The sequence below is a fragment of the Mesocricetus auratus genome, unplaced genomic scaffold (genome assembly GCF_017639785.1).
Source record: "Mesocricetus auratus isolate SY011 unplaced genomic scaffold, BCM_Maur_2.0 Super-Scaffold_4256, whole genome shotgun sequence".
Classification (NCBI taxonomy): Eukaryota; Metazoa; Chordata; class Mammalia; order Rodentia; family Cricetidae; genus Mesocricetus; species Mesocricetus auratus.
Genome location: NW_024429182.1, coordinates 118,639,097 through 118,660,279, shown reverse-complemented (window position 1 = coordinate 118,660,279; position 21,183 = coordinate 118,639,097). Strand labels below are relative to the sequence as shown.

The window sequence follows — 21,183 nt, the reverse complement described above, 5'->3', positions numbered from 1 at the left end:
AATTCACACAATTCTCCTTGGTCCCAAGGGTAATCCCAAATACCAGACATTCCTGCCCCAACCCTAATAACCTCAAACTCCTGAAAACACACCAAACTGAAGAGTTAGCATAACCTCTATCAGACACAGACTTGCACTGAAGGCAGGAAGGATTCAAGCAGACTTGTGCTGGCAATAATGTGAGTGAGGTCATACAGAAAGACACCAACTGTACCTAAGCCACCCTGTCACGCATCCCACATACCTTGGCTTGTCTCTCCCTTGCTTCCTATGTGATGGAGCTCCAACAAGCCCCAGTGAGGCCCAGAGAAGGGCCCACATATACCTACTATCCTTTCTCCAGCCCTCCTTCTGTTTCTCTTATACATTGCTTGCTCTCCTCCTAAAAGGAAGCAAATATAAAGTACAGAAGAAAGTTTGGTCTTTGTACTTGTGGTGGGGACCAGGATCCAAGCTTAGTCAGAGAGAAATGCCGGCTCACCTTGGTTTTTTACTTTCAGTGGGATTCAGAGACTGTTTATTTCCTCCACCTTCTGGAAACCCATGTGAGCCCTTCCAAGACAGCTGAACCAAGGTGAGCATTGATGTGCATGTGTATATGTCTGTATATGTGTGTGTGTGTGTCTTTCAATGATAAGAGAATGACCTGTAATCTCAGAGATTAATCTTTTTCTAAGTGCACAGAAAAGATAGAAAACTACTCCATCCTAGGGAGAACCTCACAGGCTTACTTTTACATCAAGGAGAAAGGCTTCCCCCATCCCCACTCCCGGATCTCTTTTCACATCAGCTCCAAAGAAAATACCTCTACAAGTTTTAGCTTCTCAAACAGTCAAAAACTCCCCAGATACCAAAGATACCAGTAGCCTAGTCATGACTGCAGGAATCAAGTTTGAATCTTTCTTCTGCCTATCATGCTGTGTGATCTTGGATAAACTGCTGAAATTCTCTGGGTACCTAATAAGATGAAGAAGCACCTCACTGCAGGTATCTGAGGTACCTGGTGGAGTCTCCATGAGTCCAATCAATAGGACATATTACAAAGCTGTCTTGCTAGCAGAACTGTACTACAAAGTTCCATAGAAAAGTAATAACAAAGTGGGAAACAAATTGTGGGCAGCCCTTGAATGGCTACATCTTTAATATTCTTTGTAAGGCTTCCAAATAAGAGGTCCGATGCAGTCATTTCATTAGAAAATAAAGTGTTTATTAAGAAACTATACACGGAACACTCCTATAAGTCTCTGTGGAAACACAACGCCCCATTGTCATAGCACAAAGTGAAGAAATGGCAGAATAAAAGATGCTGTGATGGATGGAGTCTGGGAGGCTGGAAATGAGGTCATGATTTACAACAATTAAAAACATCACCCTCAAACTTACTCCTTAAAGCCACACTCAGGAGGGGATCTGAACCCAAGGGGTCATCTGAGTGTGATGGGGAAACGTTCAACATAGAACCATGGGTAGCAGGGGGAGCAGTGCTGGAAGGGCCTGGACAACTACATACCTGGGGGACCCTTGAGAAACCCTGAGCCTGAAGTGACACTGTGGAGGCCACTCCAGGTCCTGGGAAAGAACTTGGAAAGCTTCGTGCTTATATACCCCATGGAGGTATGTACAGCATCAGTCTGGGAACCTGACATGATGAACCATCATGCTCAGGTCCTAGGGAATGTAACCCTTAGCTAAGATCTTTAGCACTCAGATAAATTTTCTAAGTTTTCCAAACGTATATGCTCTGTCTTCCATCTGCTGTGAAACACTACAATGAGATTTACTAAACACTATGTTGTCTCAAGAACTGAACTTGGGGTACTCCATATCCTTTCCCATAAGAGGGGTACCCATGGAACTGGGAGAGCCGGGCCAAGCAAAAATTCACTCAGCCACCCTGGCAAAGCTTTCAAGCTCTGCAAATTTGTCTTCCCCATTACGCAAAGGATTATCAACCCCTTCCCTTTCCCCAGAAGGTCAAGTTGAAACTGGGGGAACAACCCCTCTTTGGGAGAGCATGGCTATGGAGTAAGACATGAGTGAAAGCAAGCAAAGTGAACACACATATCGACCAGAGACCAGGATGACAGCCCATCGGTGCCATGAGAGGGGCTGGAGGAGGTCAGGTTTTACTTCTCTTCCCCTTCAGTTCATCTTGACCTTGACATGATGGTTCCACTGGGTTCCAAAAGTTCTCAGAGTCAAGAATAAGTGGAAGTATGGGGAGAGAGCCAATCCGATATCATGAGCTAGGAGGAAGGGTCTTGGTCCCTGATTCCCTTGGTCCCTTGTGGTCCTAGTACGATGGCCAATTCACAGGCAAGACCTCCTGTAGCCAATGCTTGTTGGAACTGCAGCTCTAAGGACCCAGGTAGAGCCAGCGAAAACTCTTCCCAAAGAACTTTCTAACATTGCACTCAGTGTGAGTCAATCCAGAGAGAAGAAGAAGGACGGGCCAAGTGTGTCCACAAAAAAAAGTATGACTTTTCTCCACACACACACATACACACAAAAATAAAAAGAAACCAACAAAATGACTGTCTTCCATTCTTCCCTCCGAGACCTAATCTGTTGCCAATACTTGGACCTGGCTCCCCTTCCTCTTACCGCGCCGTCTCCACCTCTGCTTAAGAGCCCTCTGTGACTCTTCCCCATTGGAGGTTGCACAGGGTGACGAGATCACTGAGAGGACAGCATGGAGACCCCACGCTTCCAAGCAGGAAAGTGAGAGCGGGATGCGGCTGGACTTCATCAGGCTTTCTTGTGATGGCTGGGTCAAGAGAATGGCTAGTGTGTTTAAAAGGTAGCTCCTGGTGCTTGGGTTTGTATTCTCTTTATTGGCTCTAACGATGTTGGCAGGAGCTGCCTCGTTGGCCCGGAGAAAAATGAACACAGTGATGACTGGAGGGAGGGGGCAACCTGCCAGTGGTCCATGGGAGACACACCCATCTCAGTGGTGGTAAAGAGTGCTGGAGCACTGGTGGCTCATGCGATTGCTACTTAGCATCCCTGGATCCAAAAAGAACAATGCCTAGAGCTTCCAACCTCTCAGAGGGCCCATCCTACCAAGGTGACATCAGAACAAGGAGGTTTAAAAGTGTTTTTTTAAAAGCCATGACGTCCTTTGCTGAAATAAACATTGACATCCTCAACATAGATGCCATGGTTAAGAGGCTTGGAATGTCCGGAAAGGCTTATTGGATTCAACATAATTTCTCTGAAACCTATAAAAAACAAAAAGAAAAAAAACAGAAAAACAGAAAAAGCAAAATAAAGTAAAAACCAAAACCCCCAAAGAAGATCAAAACTAAAAGGGGAAACAGAGAGGGAACTTGAAAGGGGAAAATCTAGAGCTATAGCTACAGATATATATTGGGAATAGCCAAAATGAATAACCAACAGAAGGGAAGGATATGGGAGGGGGGTTCAGTGGTAACTTAAAACAAGTGTGCTCAGAGAAACACTCCATTTTGTTGGGGCAGACTCTATGGGAGTCTTGGTCGATAACCATATTTCTGGGAGGAAGAAACCCTGTCAATGAGCTACCGGGAAGGTGGGCCAAGGGGTGTATGTGCACACTAGTATTCCCAAAAGAGGTGGGAAAGAAGGTTCGTCTTTACCAGAACAACATCCTTAGGGGTCTAATTCTAAGAAATAAGTTCTTACCACTTTCAGCTACACAGAGGTAGGCATGCTATACTCCCAAGTCTACGTTTGCTTTCTTGTTGACTTCTCAATTTATGTTGCCAGGGCTGTGAAAGTCTTAGAAAATGATAGCTGAAAACTAAACCTTGCCATAATTCCATGGTTTTACAGGGGCTAGAGACATTATGAAGGAGTGCAGTTGACCACAAGGCAATGAGCTGCCTCGAGAATGTCCATGACAGCTTGGTTCCTTTCTGGCCATGTATCTAGGGACAGAATAGGATGTCCAGAGACATGGGTATTCCTAATCAAACCCCAGATAAGGGTTGCTCAATCAACCCCAGATTGTAAAAATGCCTATGTATATGTGTGTGGGGGCATTAGGTAAGCAAAGAAACATCATCATTGTATGAAAGCTGTGTGTGTGTGTGTGTGTGTGTGTGTGTGTGTGTGTGTGTGTGTGTGTGTGTGTGTGAATGGAGAGGGCACAATGGTCCCCTGAGTATTGGGCATACATGATGGGGAGAGACTAAGTTCAACTGTGTTGAGACTTCCCCTACTCTCTTTGCATAGGACACAGTATGGTCAAAGCAGGGATGAGTCATTTTGGCTGTTTTGTTACCTCTGTCTTCAGGTAGTGAGATCAGTTTATAAAAATAGAGGTATCGCCCTTATTCATGATATGTTAAGAGGAATATATATGTTCTGTGCTGAGCAGGGGATCTCACATGTGATATGGAAGGACAGCCTTCTGAGATTATGATATCTCTGCTTCTCTTTAGGCCATGGCCCCTCTCTTGCTGTCCTACATCCCTCATCTTAGCCTAAAGAAGCATCCTCCTCTGTAAGAGATCCTTCTCACTCAAGGGACTTGAATACTAACCTAAATCTGGATGCCTACCTACAACCTAGTCTTCTGAGACACATGGGAGTATATTGGTCTTTGGGTCTCAAGAATCAAAACTGGTAGGGGAGGGGTCTGTACTTAATACAAAGATGTCAAGGGAGACAACTCACCATGTGACCTTGGGTAAGACACATCCCCACTCTGGACCTCAGGTTCCTCATATATATAGTGAGTTGATGGGACTAGATGATCTCTATTGTCCTTCAAGTTTAATATCCCATGATTGTCTATGTTTGAAAAGACCCCTGGCAGAAGAGGCAGACATGGGGGCATTATTAATGGTCAGTATTAAACACAAAGTGCAAAGCCTTGGGGGACTTTTCTTAAATGCACAATGCCAGAAACAGAAATCAAGTGCTCCCAGCACCTGTATCCACACTGCTTTGCCTGATTCATTTTATGTATAACATCTAATCATTTTCCTGAGTATCACACAGTGGCATTATCAAATTCATAAAATTGGTGTCAGGGAAGAAAGATTTGCCATCACCATGAATTCTTCCCAATCACTTTCCTAACCTGTTTGCCCGTCAGTCATTCCCTTTATTAGGTTTAACACCCCCAAACTATTCTCATTGTAAATTTCCTGTGTGCCATTTCTGCCTTGGAGAAGAAGAGTTTTATGACTTGGGAGATGATTCTGCTGGATCCCAGATCCCCTTCCTGGCTTTGTCAACCACAGAAAAAATGTCCAAGAGGGAAGTGATGTGATGGGGAATGAGGATGAAATAGAGGGGGTGGCTCCTTCCCATCTCTCTTCTCATTATGAGGGCAAAAACCTTTGGAACAGCTGAAGTTAGTTTCCATGGAGACTCTAGGGCTACAGGACTCAGGAAGGTGATTTCATTGCAGTTCCTGAGAGACTTCTCCTCTAGAGACCTACGCAACATCCACGGGCTCAGGAATACTCCATGTCAGATTCTATACAGACCAGGGCCAAACCTGCTCCAATCCTGCCAATGTCCCTACAGCTGCCTCTGTAAACACGAACATTTTCCCATATGAGCCAGGATTTGAAGTTTGTTTTCTCTGGAACTCTGTCCCGGGTGGAGCCTTTCCAAGATTCTAAATGCTGAAGCTTGATAGCATGAGAGGCACCACTCCAAACTCCTGCATCCCTCACCTCTCCTCATAACAACCCCAGAAAGGGAAGGGGAGACATATGCTCGGAGTACAGCAGGGAAGTCCTGGACCATGGAGACGTAAAGAAATTCCTAGATGGGCAGAGAGAAGGCTAGAAAGAGGCAAACGCATGCCCTAAGAAGGCCTTGCCCACAGGTGGCCCAATAATGAACTTCTTCTATCTGTCAGTGGCTCTCCCCAGAGTCAGTCATCCAGCATGAAGGAACTTGTGGGCCCTCTGTAATTCAGAACAGATCCTGCACAAGCCAGCCAGAAATTCTAGGATTGCTCCAGGAAAGGAAAGGGAGTTCTAAGGGATGCGGAGAGGAGGGAAGGGGAGTGGAACACCCAAAGGATGGAGTGAGGAGTTTTGGAACCTACCCCCAGTGAACCAAGAACAGATTAAATCAGCATGGCCAAATCCTCTGTATTCTCAACAGCAAGGGAAGGCTAGTTCCTATGGCTGTGCAAAATGCAAAATGAAGTCCAGAATCTCAAACCTCTCTGTCTCCCCAACAGATGTATAGAGCCCAAGCACCTCTTCCTGACTGAGGTTTCAATCTTGCAGACTGACTAGCAGCCACCACCGGCTCTCTAACGTCTATGCTGTGAGCTGTGAGCATCTTCCTGTGTCTCCTGCCTACACTTTCTTCTTCTAACTTTGGAAGCCCAAGGGCCACTCCTTCTGTCCCCCTTGTTATCTAGCCTACTCACAAAGTGCTTATTTAAGGTACAACTGGAGAGCTTTCTTACCCTTTCTCTTCAAATACATTTGTCACCTTAGAGCTGTTACTTCACAAAAATGAACTGAAATACACAGAACTCAGGAGTTAAAGTCCAAAAGGGACACAGAAGCCAGGACAATTCTAGAAGGGAGCCTACCCTACCCTAATCAGAGAGTCATTAGTTAGTATTGATCCACGATTCCAGCAGACCCAAGAAAGAGCCTGGTGCAAAGCCCCTATAAGCAAACATATCACTGATCACCATGGAATCCAAAGATACATTATCATGGAAGCCATTGTATGCAGTTAATTGATTATCCGCCAACATCCTAAAAATTGTACAGCAGTAACTTAATCATTTTTAAATGTAATGTTATTTTATAGTAATTTGAATTTGAATCCAGATCTTTCTAACTTCAAAATACTTGAAATGACCTAATTGGAAACAAGACCCCGTGCTGAAAACTAGTTCTTAGGAATAGGTGTTAGAGAGAAAGCCAAGCTAGGATATTCTCCAGGGAGAGGAACCTGTCCCCTGCAGCAATCGCTGGGCAGAGGACTGGTTTCTTTCTTCACAAACTGCTTCTATGGAGATCCATGTAGTTCCATGCCCCATCCCTCATACAACACATCACAAAACAGCTTTCCCTTGGATACCCATCACTCTGGCAGGAACATGTTGCTTGGATTGGAGCCTTCCGGAAAGGAGTCCCAAACTCCATCTAGACGTTAACCACACTTAGTAAACTAGCCTATGAGGAGGAGGCAGTAGGAGTCTGGTAAGAGGAACAATTTGCAGGACAGTTGTGATTACAGAAAGAGTGGGAAAACCAAGCATAGTGCTGGGGGGATCCGTCCAGTGTCCTGGCCTTGCCACTGTGTGAACAGAGTTCACCATGTTGAAGAAAAGTTCCACCCTATGCAAATGTCTCTTGCTTTGTTATCTCCTCCAATTCATGGGAAAAGTGTCCTGGGGACTACGGGTTATGACTGTGTTGGACTGAACCTTTACTTCTCTAGGGCAGTTGTTCTCTGGAATCTAAGCTTTCTTCTCCTATAATCAAATTCAATAGAAGTCCAGAAGTGCTGGCTCAAGCCGACAAGTCTCAAATCTCAGCCTTGCTGGCTTCTGTAATTCAAGCTAGCAAGCCTAGTCCATTGCCTACGAATAGCCCTAGAACTGTAGCTGGATACTCACTCTCACTCATATTCTCAGCCCACTGCTCAATGTCTTCCTCCCCTCCTCCTCCCATCCCAAACAAGGGAATTCATTAAAAAATTCAAAGTTTTTCTTTACAGCATTTAAAATTTAAACCTTACACTTAAAATATCCCAATTTGTAGCTTGTCTTAACAATCTAAGTGTTCTGGAAAGGCTGAACCAGTATCTCTATACAGTAATCATCACTTGAGGCAGATGGTAGCTGTGCACTGTGGAGCAGCCATGTGGTTCCCAGTTCACCATGTCCCACCACTCTGTGGGCTCCTGCACGCGTTCATGTATGAACAGTCTTCCCACCTGAGACTGATACATGCCTGTACAATAAAGAACACCATGGAGGGAATGGCAGCCAGTACTCACCACCTGTTCCTTTAAAACAAAACTCATCCTTTCTCTGGTCATGACTGACAATTACAAAGACAGTCCTTCTGTAATAGAAGATCAAGCCTGTCATCTCAAAAGATGGGAGCCCACTCAGGAACACAGTTATATGCATAGGAGGGTACTGTCTTAAGAAATGAGGTTCTCACTAAGAAAATACATTTTGGCTCGTAAAATGACTAAGATGACTCAGCAGGTAAAGATGCTTGCATCCAAGTCCAAGGACCTGAGTTTAATCCTTGTGACCATTATAGCAGAAGGAGAACAATAATTCATACAAGTTGGCCTCTGACCCTACATATGTACCCTGGCAAACACACACACACACACACACACACACACACACACACACACATTAAATCAATATAATTAATTCATAGGCAAAGTAAACATATTAGGAGCCACCAAGCACACCACTACTAAAAGTGAATGTGGCAATTGCATTGTCTCCAGTGCCTAATACGACTAAAGTATGTAGGTATGTGAAAAAACAGTCCTTTAGCTTTTATATACAGCTGTTATATTTCCTGGGGTATATCAATATCATAATTACATGTAGCAAAGGCTTCTACAGGACACTGAAATGTACTTGAGCCAGTAATATCCCTGCCATATGCTTCATGGAAGAATACTTAACACAGTCCCTGGCTCCAATATAGGGTGCTCTTTCCAGTAAAGTAGCCCCAATGCTGCTGGAAATGTATGGAATGAGATTTTCTGGCCCACTGATCTGCAAGGCCAAATCTGGTTCCAGCTGTATGAATCTGGCTCAGAAGAAAGGGGCTAAGGCTAAAGTGTTCCCCTCATGTAGGCATGCCCATGGAAGTCACATGGGAAAGCAACAAGGTTTGGGTGAGATAAAGTACGCAGAACACAACAAAAGTCCTAGCAGAATCTTGGCACTCTCAGCTCATGCCTAAGGAATAATAGAACAATTTCACACAAAGGGGAAAAGGCATGCTGAGAAACAGTGCCCTTGGCATTACTAAGACTATCCCAACAATAGGCTGATCTTGGCTTACATGAGTGAACTGTTGGCCCCCCAAAAGGTAAAATCTCTTCTACCCCATGACATGAATGAAGTCACCTTTCAGGGCCAAACAAGTTCATGCTGTGTAAAACAGTATCATAAAACATCACTACTATCCTCAAAATTTGCTATGTGGGAGATAACATGAGGCCATTGGGCATCATGTTTTGTTTTTTTTTTTTGATAAATTGAGAAGAAAGGAAACCCCAGGCATTAAGAGACCATCTACATTTCTTTCCTTCAATTCCAAATATCTGGTATGTTAAGTACGCTTTTTCCAGTTTTGATTCCTTGTATACTTTTCAAATGTTTAAAATAGCAGTAAAGTATAGAGAATATCAAAACTGTGCCCAGCACCTAGCATTAACAATTTTTAATATTTTGGTATCTTCTTTTCAGCTCTTTTGAAGAGAACCTATTAGAACCATGACTGCGAACTCACCTGTGTGCATATAACACCCTGATTCTCCCCACCAGAGCTGACCACTACTCTGAAATAGATGACTCACACAGGCACTCCTACTTATGCACCCCTATGCACCGCCGATAGCCAGATTATAGTATTGTCTTGCAAAGTCTTTGAACTTGAAAATGAGACTGATTTTTGTTTGTGAGACAAGGCCTCATGTAGTCAAGTCAGCCCTCAACTTGCTACTTTATAACTGAAGAATGTAGCAGTGTGAATGAGAACTGTCCCCATAGACTCATGGACCTGAATGTTTTGTCCCCAGTTGGTAGCACTCTTCGGGAAGGTTAAGGAACCTTTAGGAGGTGGAGTCTTGCTGGAGGAAATAGATCCCTGGGAGTGGATGCATTATATTGCTCCACTCCCTTTCCTATCTCTCCAGTCTCTCCCTCTCACTCGCACCTTCCTGCGTGTGGACAAAAGTAAAATCATATGATCAGCCAGCTGTGTGTGCCTGCGGTCATGCTTTCCCTAACTGTTGCCATGCCTTTGCCATATTGATGGACACCAGCTCTCCGATAAAGGAAGCAAAAATAGACTCTTTTCTCCCTTCGCCTGCTTTCTGATGATATTCTTCCTTTGCAACATAAAGGTAAATGACCTGCAGTCCTCATCCTTGTTCACACACCTGAAACTTGTAACCAAACCCAGCAAAACAGAATGCTTTCCCATATCGATGCATTGGTTTCCATCTATTAACTTTATTTGGTTATTTGTTTTTATTGCTGTTTTATTTTCCTATGTTTCCAGGAATGGTAAACAAGTATTCTACCACAGAGCTATATCCCCAGTCCTTCATTCACTGATTTTCAATTGATGGCAGTCATTGTGTTAATGTTATAAATTATTTCCAGTTCTCTCAACTCCTAGTTGGTTTTATTTTCCTATTATTTAAAATGTCACAATAATTGTTATGACCAAAGTCTACACACATGTGAGAGCAATACTCTGGAACAACAGCTAGCAATTCTCCTGTAAAGGACCAAATAGAAAATATTTCAGGCTATGGATACTGTAGCGTTCCTTTTGCATCAACCAAATTCTGCCAGTGTGGCTTGGAATTAGCTACAGACAAAAACTAAACAGAACACACCTCCCCAAGAAACCTCATTTATGAAAATAGGCAGGGGTCAGACTGGCACAGTTTACTATCTCTGTTCTGGAGCCTTGTTTCTCAAACGCAATATGTGAACCAGGAGCTTTAGCAACAGCTGGGAATTTGGTGGAAACAAAGGTGTTTCCAGATCACAGAATCGACATCTGCATTTTAACAAGCTCTTCCTGTGATCCCCGTGCACAGAAACATTTGAGAAGCACATCTTTTGACACTGTTCTTTGGAGTACATCAATCCTTTACTCTATTGTTGAATGCTTTCCCAAAGTTCATACAACTCACATCCCTGTAATCACTAAGTGGATGAATATCTTGCCCTGTAATTCCATACCTGATATTACTGTATAGTTGTCCTTCCAAACTATTGAGTGGTAGATATTATCTTGAGATTTCAACATGGCTTTCTGAGGCGTTACCCTTTTCCTATTTGTGGGGAATTTATTTATTTCATATGCAAATTCTCTGCTGACTACACACACCGGAATGTGTTCTTTTAGTCTACTGCTTGTCTTTTAACTTTGTATAAAGGACAAAGGTTTTTAGGATGTATATTAATGTAGTCATATGCTGGGTGTGTTGGCACATGCTTGTAATCCCAGCACTCTAGTGTCTGAGGCAGAAGAATTGCAACAAGTTTCAGACAAGACTGAGCTACGAAAAAATAATGACATATTCAAATATATTAATCTTTCATTCCATGTTGTTTATAATCTATTTCAAGGACTATTTCCCTTCTCAAAGTCAAATCATATTCTTATTAAATGTCTATATTCCATGCAAAAGAATTCTAAATACTTTATGCGGGGGCTCTCCACTCAAGGATGTGGGACATGCTGTTCTTGATGAATATCTTAAGCATGAGGGAAAGAGGGAATTGTGCAATTTTTCAGTGAAAAACCTGGCAAACATCCTAGCCAAGTGACCAGGGTTAACATCCCCATGGCCATCTACTTGCTGTAAGTGTATATCTTGACATGTCATGATTAAGAATAATACAGCCTCTCTAAGTTATCCCTCCCTCAAAGCCAACACCACAGGTGATAAGCCTAAAGTGATAGACTAAAGTGAGGCTGAAGAGACCTGGTCACTAAATGCAGGGTGAGTCAGAGAAAAGACACTGGGGCAGGGGATCATGAACTCAGAATAACATTGCCTTTACTTAATGAGACTGCACCAGTGCTGGCTTCTTGGTGACCATGAGTGTGTCCTGACAATAGAGGATGATTACAATGGTCTTGAGAGGCTGAATGAAGGAGGAACACAAGGCAATTAACCAAACATTGAAACTTTACTATCAAAACTACTTTAAAATAAGAAACTTTGTGAAAACTAAAAAGTAAACCCTTTTTGTATTAAACTTCACTCATGTTATTAGTTGTTTTGTGGCTGACACGAGATAACACCATTACTTTATTTTACTACATAGTTTCCCCTTGCATATTAATTGACAATGACATATACAAAAATTCAGATTCCCATGCCTGTCCGTTATACATCCAACTATCTAGTTACTGTAGCTATGTAGCAGGATGACCTTGAATTCCCTATCCTCTTGCATTAACTTCTTACATGCTGGGCTTACAAGTGTGTACCACTGTGTTCAGAAAAACCAGACACTTTCTTATGTTGCTGTATGTAGCTTTTATTCATTAACTTTACTCAATTTTTGTGGTTTTGTCTTCTTATAATGCTGGAAATGTAACCTACAGCCTATATACACCTTATACGTACATGCCTGTATTTTCAGAATGCCCCACATGATCATTTTATACTCATTACTATCTTATATTTATCCCATAATAATAGAGAAGTTCACACTTCTCTTGCTGTGTTTATACTTTTGAATGCATATGTTTTATTTAATTTAATTTTTGCCAGATGTTATTTGTTGTAGGTTAATATTTCTGACTGTGTTGAGGTAATATACTTTTGATGTTGTTCTTAAAACATTTCCTTGTTTGTTTGGTGGAGGAAAGGGCAAGTGCCTTGATAATTGTGTGGAGGTCAGAAGGAAACCTCTGGAAGTAAATTCTCTCCCTCTACCATGTGGGTTCCTGTGATTGAACTCAGGTCACCAAACTTGCCACCAATCCCTTAACCTGCTGTGTTATGTCATTGGTCATTGTTTTGATTTTTAGATAGGCTTACTGTGTAGCTCAGACTGATTTGGGATTCAGTATGAAGTATACGCTGGCTTTCAGCCTCCTGTGTGTCAATGTTACAGAACTATATGGGCAGAAATGTACTTATTTTCATTTATCTATTATGTTTTATCAATTTTGCAGAACACCTTAGTAAGCTGCTACAAATACCCTTTGATATTCTGAACACATACCATTCACAATAAGGACTGTCAACTCTTGTATTACATGTCCTTTTTATCTTCTTGTCTTACTGTATTAGCTAAGATTTACAGATTATTTTTGAATAAAAGTAAAGCCAATATCTATCATCTTTATCACTGGATATTTTACATAGTTCATGATTTTATATTATAATTTACCTTGAAAATGGGAACATATTCCTGATCTTCTTCTATGTTTTCCCCCTTGCTGCTCTCCTGTATTTTCTAATTTGTTGCTGATGTTGTTTCCAGGTAGCCTTTTGGAGCTTTTGAACAAAATCCCATATTAGCTTGGAGCCCCTACAGGACGATACTGGGAATACAGCACAACAGCCTTAAACAAGAATGAAGTACCTAAAAGGCAGAACCTTTATCCCATCTCCCTTTACTCTCTAAGACTCAGAAATTCCCATTAGCTGTGCTTCCAGAGTGAAGAACATTATTCTTTTGGGGACACCATTATTCTGTATAGTCATCTGTGTCTCCAGTGTGTGACTTGGAGAAGAGGCTCTTATTCTGATCTCTGTGCAATCTGAAGCATGTACATTTCTGAAGATCCCTCCAGAGATAAATACAAACATTGCCATTATGTTTGCTTCTAGACTTTGATCATATCATGAGGACAAATGGTCCTCTGCTCATCATCTTTTATTTCCATGCCATTTCTGGTTACAAGGTTATTTGCTTGTTTTGCTGCCTGGCCAAGTCTCCTGTTTTCAGTTATTGCTATAAATTTGGTGCAGAGAAGGTACACTAAGCATGAACTTACTGTACCATCTGGATCTAAGCCCTGTCATTTTGCTTTCCTTCTGCATTCAAGGGAAAAATGCATTTCCTTGGTAACAAAATTAACTGTTTTCTCTGATACTTCCCATCAAATCCACTCAGCCAACAGCACTCAGGCCAACAGCTGAAACATGGCCATTTCACTAACCTTATGCTTTCTCGCCGCCCACTCCTATTTTAGAGTCACTGTTTGGACATCTTAACGTGTTCTCTAGATTCCATCCCCTATTCGATAATTATCTATATCCAATATTTTAAAATCGTTCCTGTTCTAGTTACCTTTACCTTTTGACATGTCCATGCAACAAGTTTCTAACCTAATAGGTGGTAAAGCAATGTCCTGCATGTCACAATTCATTTCTGTGCCATCCTCCTTCCTTAGTTCATTTAAGTATCTAGACTTCTCATGACTTAGTTCCAACTCTAATATTAACTATTACTGAACATTTAAATTTTCCCTTCCATAATGAAAATTCTAGTTTTTCATAGAAAACACACACACACATACACACACACACACACACACACACACATACACACACACACACATTTGATGATTACCAATTACCAAATTTCTCCACCCTTCTTCAACTTGATCCTGCCACACAGTATGGCTTCCTGACTCTCCAGTACCTAACAGTGCCAAACTCCAGTCAATTTCTGACCCTTTTTCTATTGGCATCTCTACTTCATCCATCCTCTATGCTGGCTTCTCAAAGGTTCTCTTACCCTTGGATACTCCCACCAACGCCAGCAGCATCTGTAGCAGCAGCACTGGGAGAATTCAGGAAACGCAGAGTCTCAAGCTGTACCCAGTGGAAATCAATCTCCGTGTCTAAAACTATTTGAAGTCACCCCCACCTTTACAATCACCCAGACACAAATACTAGGAGCCATCCTCATTTCTGGTCAGTGTCTTCTTTATTTACTGTATCTAATTAAATGTTAGGATTCAGATATTTATTTTGTAATATTTCATGTACACATTCCAATCCCTACTTTGTAAAGATCTGGAGACAGACTGACGTGACTTTCAGATCCCTGTTCTCTACTGCCAACCAATTTTATGTGACCTCAAAGTCCTGAGTAGATAATTTAACTTCTCTGAGCCTTAATTTCCCTTCTGTTACATGAGGATTTTGTTATTTATGTCACCAATGTTCTTATAAAAAACAAATGTTCAGAGAAACAACTGAAATACGGCAAATTCTACCAAATGCCTTCTCGTACTTTCTCACCACCCACTCCAGTATCTGGGGGCTTCTTAACACATTTCCCAGGTTTCATTCATTAAATTAATTCACCTCACATGCCATTACCTAATTTATCAGGAAGACAACACATTCAACAATCCACTACCCTGTTCAGAAGCTATCTGTGAGAAAGTGCCCCTGCATCACCTCCCCCACGAGAACAGGCAACCATACCCTATTTTCAGCAACCACCCCAGCCTTATCCTCTCTTCCCCCATTCACACCCTCTGGTTCAGTTAAGCTTTAAACTGACCATGCTTTACACCTTTCAGCTTCTGTCCTCAGTCCTATAGAATGCCACTTTCCCAGTTACTTATTTTCTAGCTTAATTTTCATATCCGATCCCTAGTCAGCCTTTAAATAATCACTTTCTTTAGATCACCAAGCAGTGACTTGTGGATGTCTATGTTATTTGTTCTATTGTCTGAAACCATTTTAAACATATGAACTATAATAAAACTTTTCATATGCTTCCTTCTCACCTCTCAATCGGTTCTTTTGAATAAATGAAACTTTACAATCAATGTCTATAATCATTTACACCTGCCCAGGCAATGAGTTAAATTCCATCCATAGAATACCTCATACACTTTCTCTAACATCCTCATGATATGGTTATGACACCCAGTTTATAGATGGGAATACTAAAGTTGGAAGGGCTCAATAATTCATGCCAAGTCTCCCTTTAATAAAATGCAGAACCAGGATATGAGGCCAGCCTTTCTCATCTAGGCTCCTCTGCTCTTAAACCCTCTGCATGTTTTGCAGAAGAAAAATTAAGCCTCTCTATTTCCTACAAGATTAGCCATATTTTTAAAGAATAGACTTGTTTTGTAGAACCATGTGATTTGATTTCTATCTCTATACGAATCTATGTAACAATATATCACATTATTCTCAAATCCTACTTTACTATCTTGACATTTGAAAACAATTTTAGGGATCATAAATGATTACTATGCTAGCCTCGAAATAACTCTGTGAGGAATATAAAAAACATGTTACTTTACTACCAACACCTCCTATTTCCAACTTGATTGTGTGACCCTATAACCAAAACCCGCAAATCCCATCTGGTACCCCAAAATGCCTGACTTTTCTCAAGGTCATGGCCATATTGTGCAGGATGTGGTCAGCAAGAGGCAGGGCCAGAGTCCAGCAGGATATGTAATCAGTAAAGTCCAAATCCTAGCTGGTATCAATTTTAAGCAGATTATCTAAGAGCAGGGCCTGGGATAATAGAATCAGATAGTTGGCACATTCTATATAGACAGCCCTAAAAATTAAACAGCATAAACCTATACATTGCTTTACTGGTTCCAGAGTCTCATGATTAGAGATAATAATCAGCTTAATGAAGATGAACAAGAAGGGAAAGATGGGAAGAGAGATCTAACAGATACATGTCAGGAGCAACATCTATGGAGAGCCTTTACCTTGACATTTATTTAAAAAAACACAAGGAGAATACACAGATAGAAAAAATATGCATTGGGGGTGGAATTGTTATAGTCTCTCCAAAGATTCAGATTAAACTTGGAGTATTAGGGCTATGATTGCAGTTAAATGGTGGATCACTTTCCCAACATGTACAAGGTCCTGGACTTGATCCTCAGTACCACAAAATAAAAATAATAATAAGTGGTAGCTTCATTATATCTACCTGCTTGCAGAGGACTGTGTGTATGATCCATGCTGTGGGGGGTCACAGAGCCTCAACCTTTCAGGAGGAGCCAGGGGGAAATGAAAAGAAAGAAATGGAAACACCATAGCTTGCTTGGGTTCAGTGACAAATAAATGTGATAGGAGAAATATATGAGTATATTCTAGAGAGGTACCCACCTGCAGTTAAAGGAGTTTAGTAAGTGAAAAGAACAATCACATGATCACAAGGGGGAGGAAGATGAAGTGAGAAATTCAGAAAGGTATGGGGATGCAGTTCCAAAGCATGTCAAGGAGAGCGTGGTTACTGCTACAACTGCACTGACCCTAAGACCTCAGAATGTGACCTTATTTTAAAACAAGGTGAAATAATTAGGATGGAAACAAATTCAAAATAGACTGTGTCCTTGTAAAAACATAAGCCAGGGGAGATTTGTACGTGCATTCTCTCTCTCTCTCTCTCTCTCTCTCTCTCTCTCTCTCTCTCTCTCTCTCTCTCTCTCTCTCTCTCTCTCTCTCTCGTCTCTCTCTCTCTCTCTCTCTCTCTCTCTCTCTCTCTCTCTCTCTCTCTCTCTCTCTCTCTCTTACACACACACACACATACACCAACCACATACAAACAGAAAGAGAGACAGAGTCAGGCAGAGACAGAGACAAAGACAAAGACAGAGAGAGGGAGACAGACACAGAGAGGCACAGACAAGAACAGAGGCATAGGAAAAACACTATATAAGCACAAAGGCAGAGATCGAGGTAAGACATTTGCAAATTGAGAGATGTCCAAGACTGCCAGTAAAGCATCAATCTGGGACAGAGCTGGAATGGATTTAATCCTCCAATCTTAATATGGACACAGCTCTGCTTGGATTTCTCCTCCCCAAATCTATGACATATTAAATTACTTCTGCTCTAAAACTTAGCACTTTGTTATGACATTTCTAGAAAACCAAACGAGGGATTACATTTCCAGAAAAGCAAGGTGTATAATGTTCCTGGAACACAGAACGGGAGTGAGTGAGAAACAGGAAGCGGCTCAGTAGGTGAGAACAGGACCACTGTGTAGGGAACTAGCTGTGAATCATCTCCTAGGAATGGGATGTCACCAAGCATGTGACCATGCTGCAGCTACACTGTTCAGAGACGTTAGAAGCAGGAACTGGCACAATAAACAGACAAACGAAGACTGGCAGCCTGATAGGTGGGTAGAAAAATGACGACGGATACATGATAGGTCAATAAATATAGACATGACCATGACAGATTTAGATGAAATAATGCATCTTCAACTGAAGACAACTGCAGTCTGTCTACTGCATGTTATGAAACAATTTCTAGATGCTGAAATATTTCGCCTGCTTTTAAAAACAATGTTGCATGTGAGAACAAAATCCCTATAAATTCTCACACCAGACATAGAGTAACCCAAGAAGATCCTGGGTAGGCAAATTCACTAGACTACCCTCACACACCATGTGCCTCCATCCACAGCATGCTACAGTGGAGTTGAAAAAGGTCAGAAGACAGCAGAGAGGGCCTTGTGTTCTAAATGCAGCTCAGGATGAGCAGCGGAACATTCCTGGGAGCTGAGGGCAGTAACGAACCAGCCTCCTTCAGGGGAATGCTATGGGATGAGAGACAACAAAGCTGATTAACTCGGAGCAGACAATAAAGATACTCAAGAGTCTGGGCAATAGATAAGTCCTGATGAGTCCTGAACGATTTGGAGTGTGACTTGAACGCTGGACCAAATGGAAGGGAAACAATGGAAAGACCAACAGGGTCTAGACTGTGCTGTGCTGCTTAGAGGGGGGGCAAGCCACCAGATCATAAATATCTTAGGCTTTTGTGAGCCATACGGTCTCCGTTGCAACTGCTCAGCTCTGCCATGGCAGTGTGAAAGCATCTTCAGGCAATAGGGAGGGAATGAGAGTGGCTGTGTTCCAGTTGACTTTATTTATGGACACTGAAATTTGAATTTCATGTAATTTTCACATGTTAAAAAAGATGATTCTTCTTTTGAATCTGTCTAACCATTTAAAAATGTAAATACCATTCTTAGCTTAGCTCAAGAGTCATATGAAAATGGACAGTAGGCACTATTGGACCTGTGTGCTGTAGCTGCTGACACTTGGTTTTAGAGGTGGCTGTACCAGAACAGACAAGCAATAAAGTACTGACGAGATTATTGGAGAGCTCAGGGGGCAAGATACTAGAGAAAGCCAAAGGCAGAATTTATGCAAATCTAAAACTTGACAATTGATTAAATGTAGATGGGGGAAGTGGAAATAGGGTCTGGGATTCTTTTCCAAAATTCTCCAGTGTGAATAGCAATAGGACCATTAATAACATTGCAGGACTCAAATAGGAGCCAGTGATAAGTCAGCACAGACTGCAGAGTGCATGCTTGCAACCCTAAGTATATCAATACTTAAAACAGGTATTAGGAGCCTTAAACCAGGGCTTTCAGACCCTGGCAATTCTCAGCTTTGAGCACTACAGCCCTAAGCCTGTTCTCCCCACTTGATAAGACCCAGTGGAAGAACCAAGCCTGGTACTGCTTTATGTTAGGAACTTTGGTGTTTTTCATGAATTCTTTGTATTTTCTATCATCCTGAACATGGCTGCTACTTCAGGCAGCAGAAGATAACACATCCAATACTCAGTGGTCCATTTCCTATTCTGTAAATGGGGATGCCACGAACTGCCTTGACTGGGGAGTTCAGAGTAAAATGTCATTCCTGTGATTGATGTGGCAACATTTACAGGGGCAAACTCTCTGCCACACTTTGGGGTGGTGGCCACATACAAGTAGCACCATCATGACCTCAGCCTTCCCATCTACATTATAGGGGTGGCTATAGTTCTCCAGGAGGCCAGAGAGGCTACACATATGTGTGACATGTATGTGGCAGTTTATACCAGCACGGACTTTGTGCTGACACATGCACTTCAGGATCTAGGGTGTTCAGGAAGCACATGTCAATTCCTGGTCACATGCAACCAAGTGACCTCATGGCAGTGTGTAACCACACAGTCATGCTTGAGCTGGAGGGAGAAACAAAGGAGTGAAAAGACAAGAAAACAATGGCTTGAGCTCTGTAGAATCTCTCCCTTCTAATCTGCAGCTCCTTCCATGTTCCCAGGCAACGACGATGTGAACACAGGAACAACGAATTCGCGGCTCTGTGCTGCCTTCTCTGACTTGGTATTCCACTATGAGGTCATGGAAAGTATATGCCTTGAATACATGCTCAAACAGGACACTTAGATATTAAAGGACAGGATGATTGTTTGCAATTTGAATGTTGACAGGCTGATTAAGTGTTTTCACTCCAAACCCCATATCCCCTCCCTGTTGCACACATGAAAACACATGTCACTGGTTGTACAAATATCAGGACCCCAAAGAATTTGATTGTTTGAGCTTGTCCCAGACTGTGAGGGCCATCATTCTTGCCCACTGTGAAGTCCTTACTCGTTCCCAAATATTGAACATGAACAAACCTTACCATAGCACTTTCAGGGTGCATCTTGGTTCCCAGGAAGAAGGCACATAGTTAATTGCACTATGCTTCCTACTTACAAAGCCTGGGAAAGCTGTAGCATGGACTTCTTGTTAAGACTTGCACCCTCTTAGGACTTACAGAGGCCCCAGAGCTCACATCACACCAGGTGATGAGGGAAAATAATGGTAAATTGATAAAGAGACCATCAGTCAGATGATGTGGCCCCATTACTACATGGAAAGGTTTCAGTTTTTTAATTAGCAAAATGCAAATAGAACTTTCACACCTTCTCTCTCACAAAGGCATTATGCATTTTGTCACAAAATATAGAAGTCATCTTTGACAGAGAAGCATTGCTCAATGCCAGCAAAATTGACATCACGGACTGGGTAATTAATGGCCATTGGAGGCGGATCTTTGCCTTGTAGGATGTTTGCCAATAGACCTAGCTTCTGTTCACTGGACAGTAATAGCTTCTCACACCCCACTGTAACGGCTAATAATGCCCCCAGACATTGTTACATGTCCCCTAATGGCAGAATCACCCCAGTTAGGAACTGTTGCTATAACATGAGTAAGGGAAGCATTACATAGCAACCTGTACTTTACCAATGCTTGTACTTTGGGAACTGATGAAGGACCATAGGTGCTAACCACTCTTGTGTATTCAACCATAGCGTGTTCTAATATTTCTCAAAGCCAATAGACCATAAAGAACTGTAGAGGGTTTCACATCTGCCCACCAAACTGTAAGCAACATAGCCATGAACACCTTGGCTACTTGTGCAGTGGGGCAGTTACTATACCAGCTGTAGGTGCCTACACAGGGATTCGGTGTGGCATGGTTTTGTGTGCCAAAGCTGTGGGAGCCATGAGAGCAAATAACCTGTATCACACTCTTAGGAGTGAGATTTTCAGAACCATATGAATGTATATCCTAATGCATTTTTAAAATCCATGTAAACTCACTACTAACAGCCCTTTATTATACCCCCATTAAAGAGTTTAATTACTTTTAATCAGA

General features: G+C 42.0%; 1 protein-coding gene across 4 annotated transcripts in view; it reads right to left on the bottom strand.

Moving 5' to 3' along the window:
- Positions 1–21,183, bottom strand: part of Ntrk3 (neurotrophic receptor tyrosine kinase 3) — a 377,921-nt gene that overhangs the window by 112,275 nt on the left and 244,463 nt on the right. Inside the window, exons 13-14 of one of the 4 annotated variants that reach the window (XM_005077777.4) lie at positions 4,660–4,794; positions 1,186–3,221 (exon numbers count right to left, since the gene is read on the bottom strand). The exons of 2 other annotated variants lie outside the window; for them this stretch is intronic. In XM_005077777.4, the coding sequence (XP_005077834.1) occupies positions 3,103–3,221; positions 4,660–4,794 (254 nt within the window). In that variant the 3' untranslated portion in view covers positions 1,186–3,102. Of the gene's footprint in view, positions 1–1,185; positions 3,222–4,659; positions 4,795–21,183 lie in introns of those variants that run through there. One more of the 4 variants, XM_021231640.2, reaches the window with a different exon arrangement.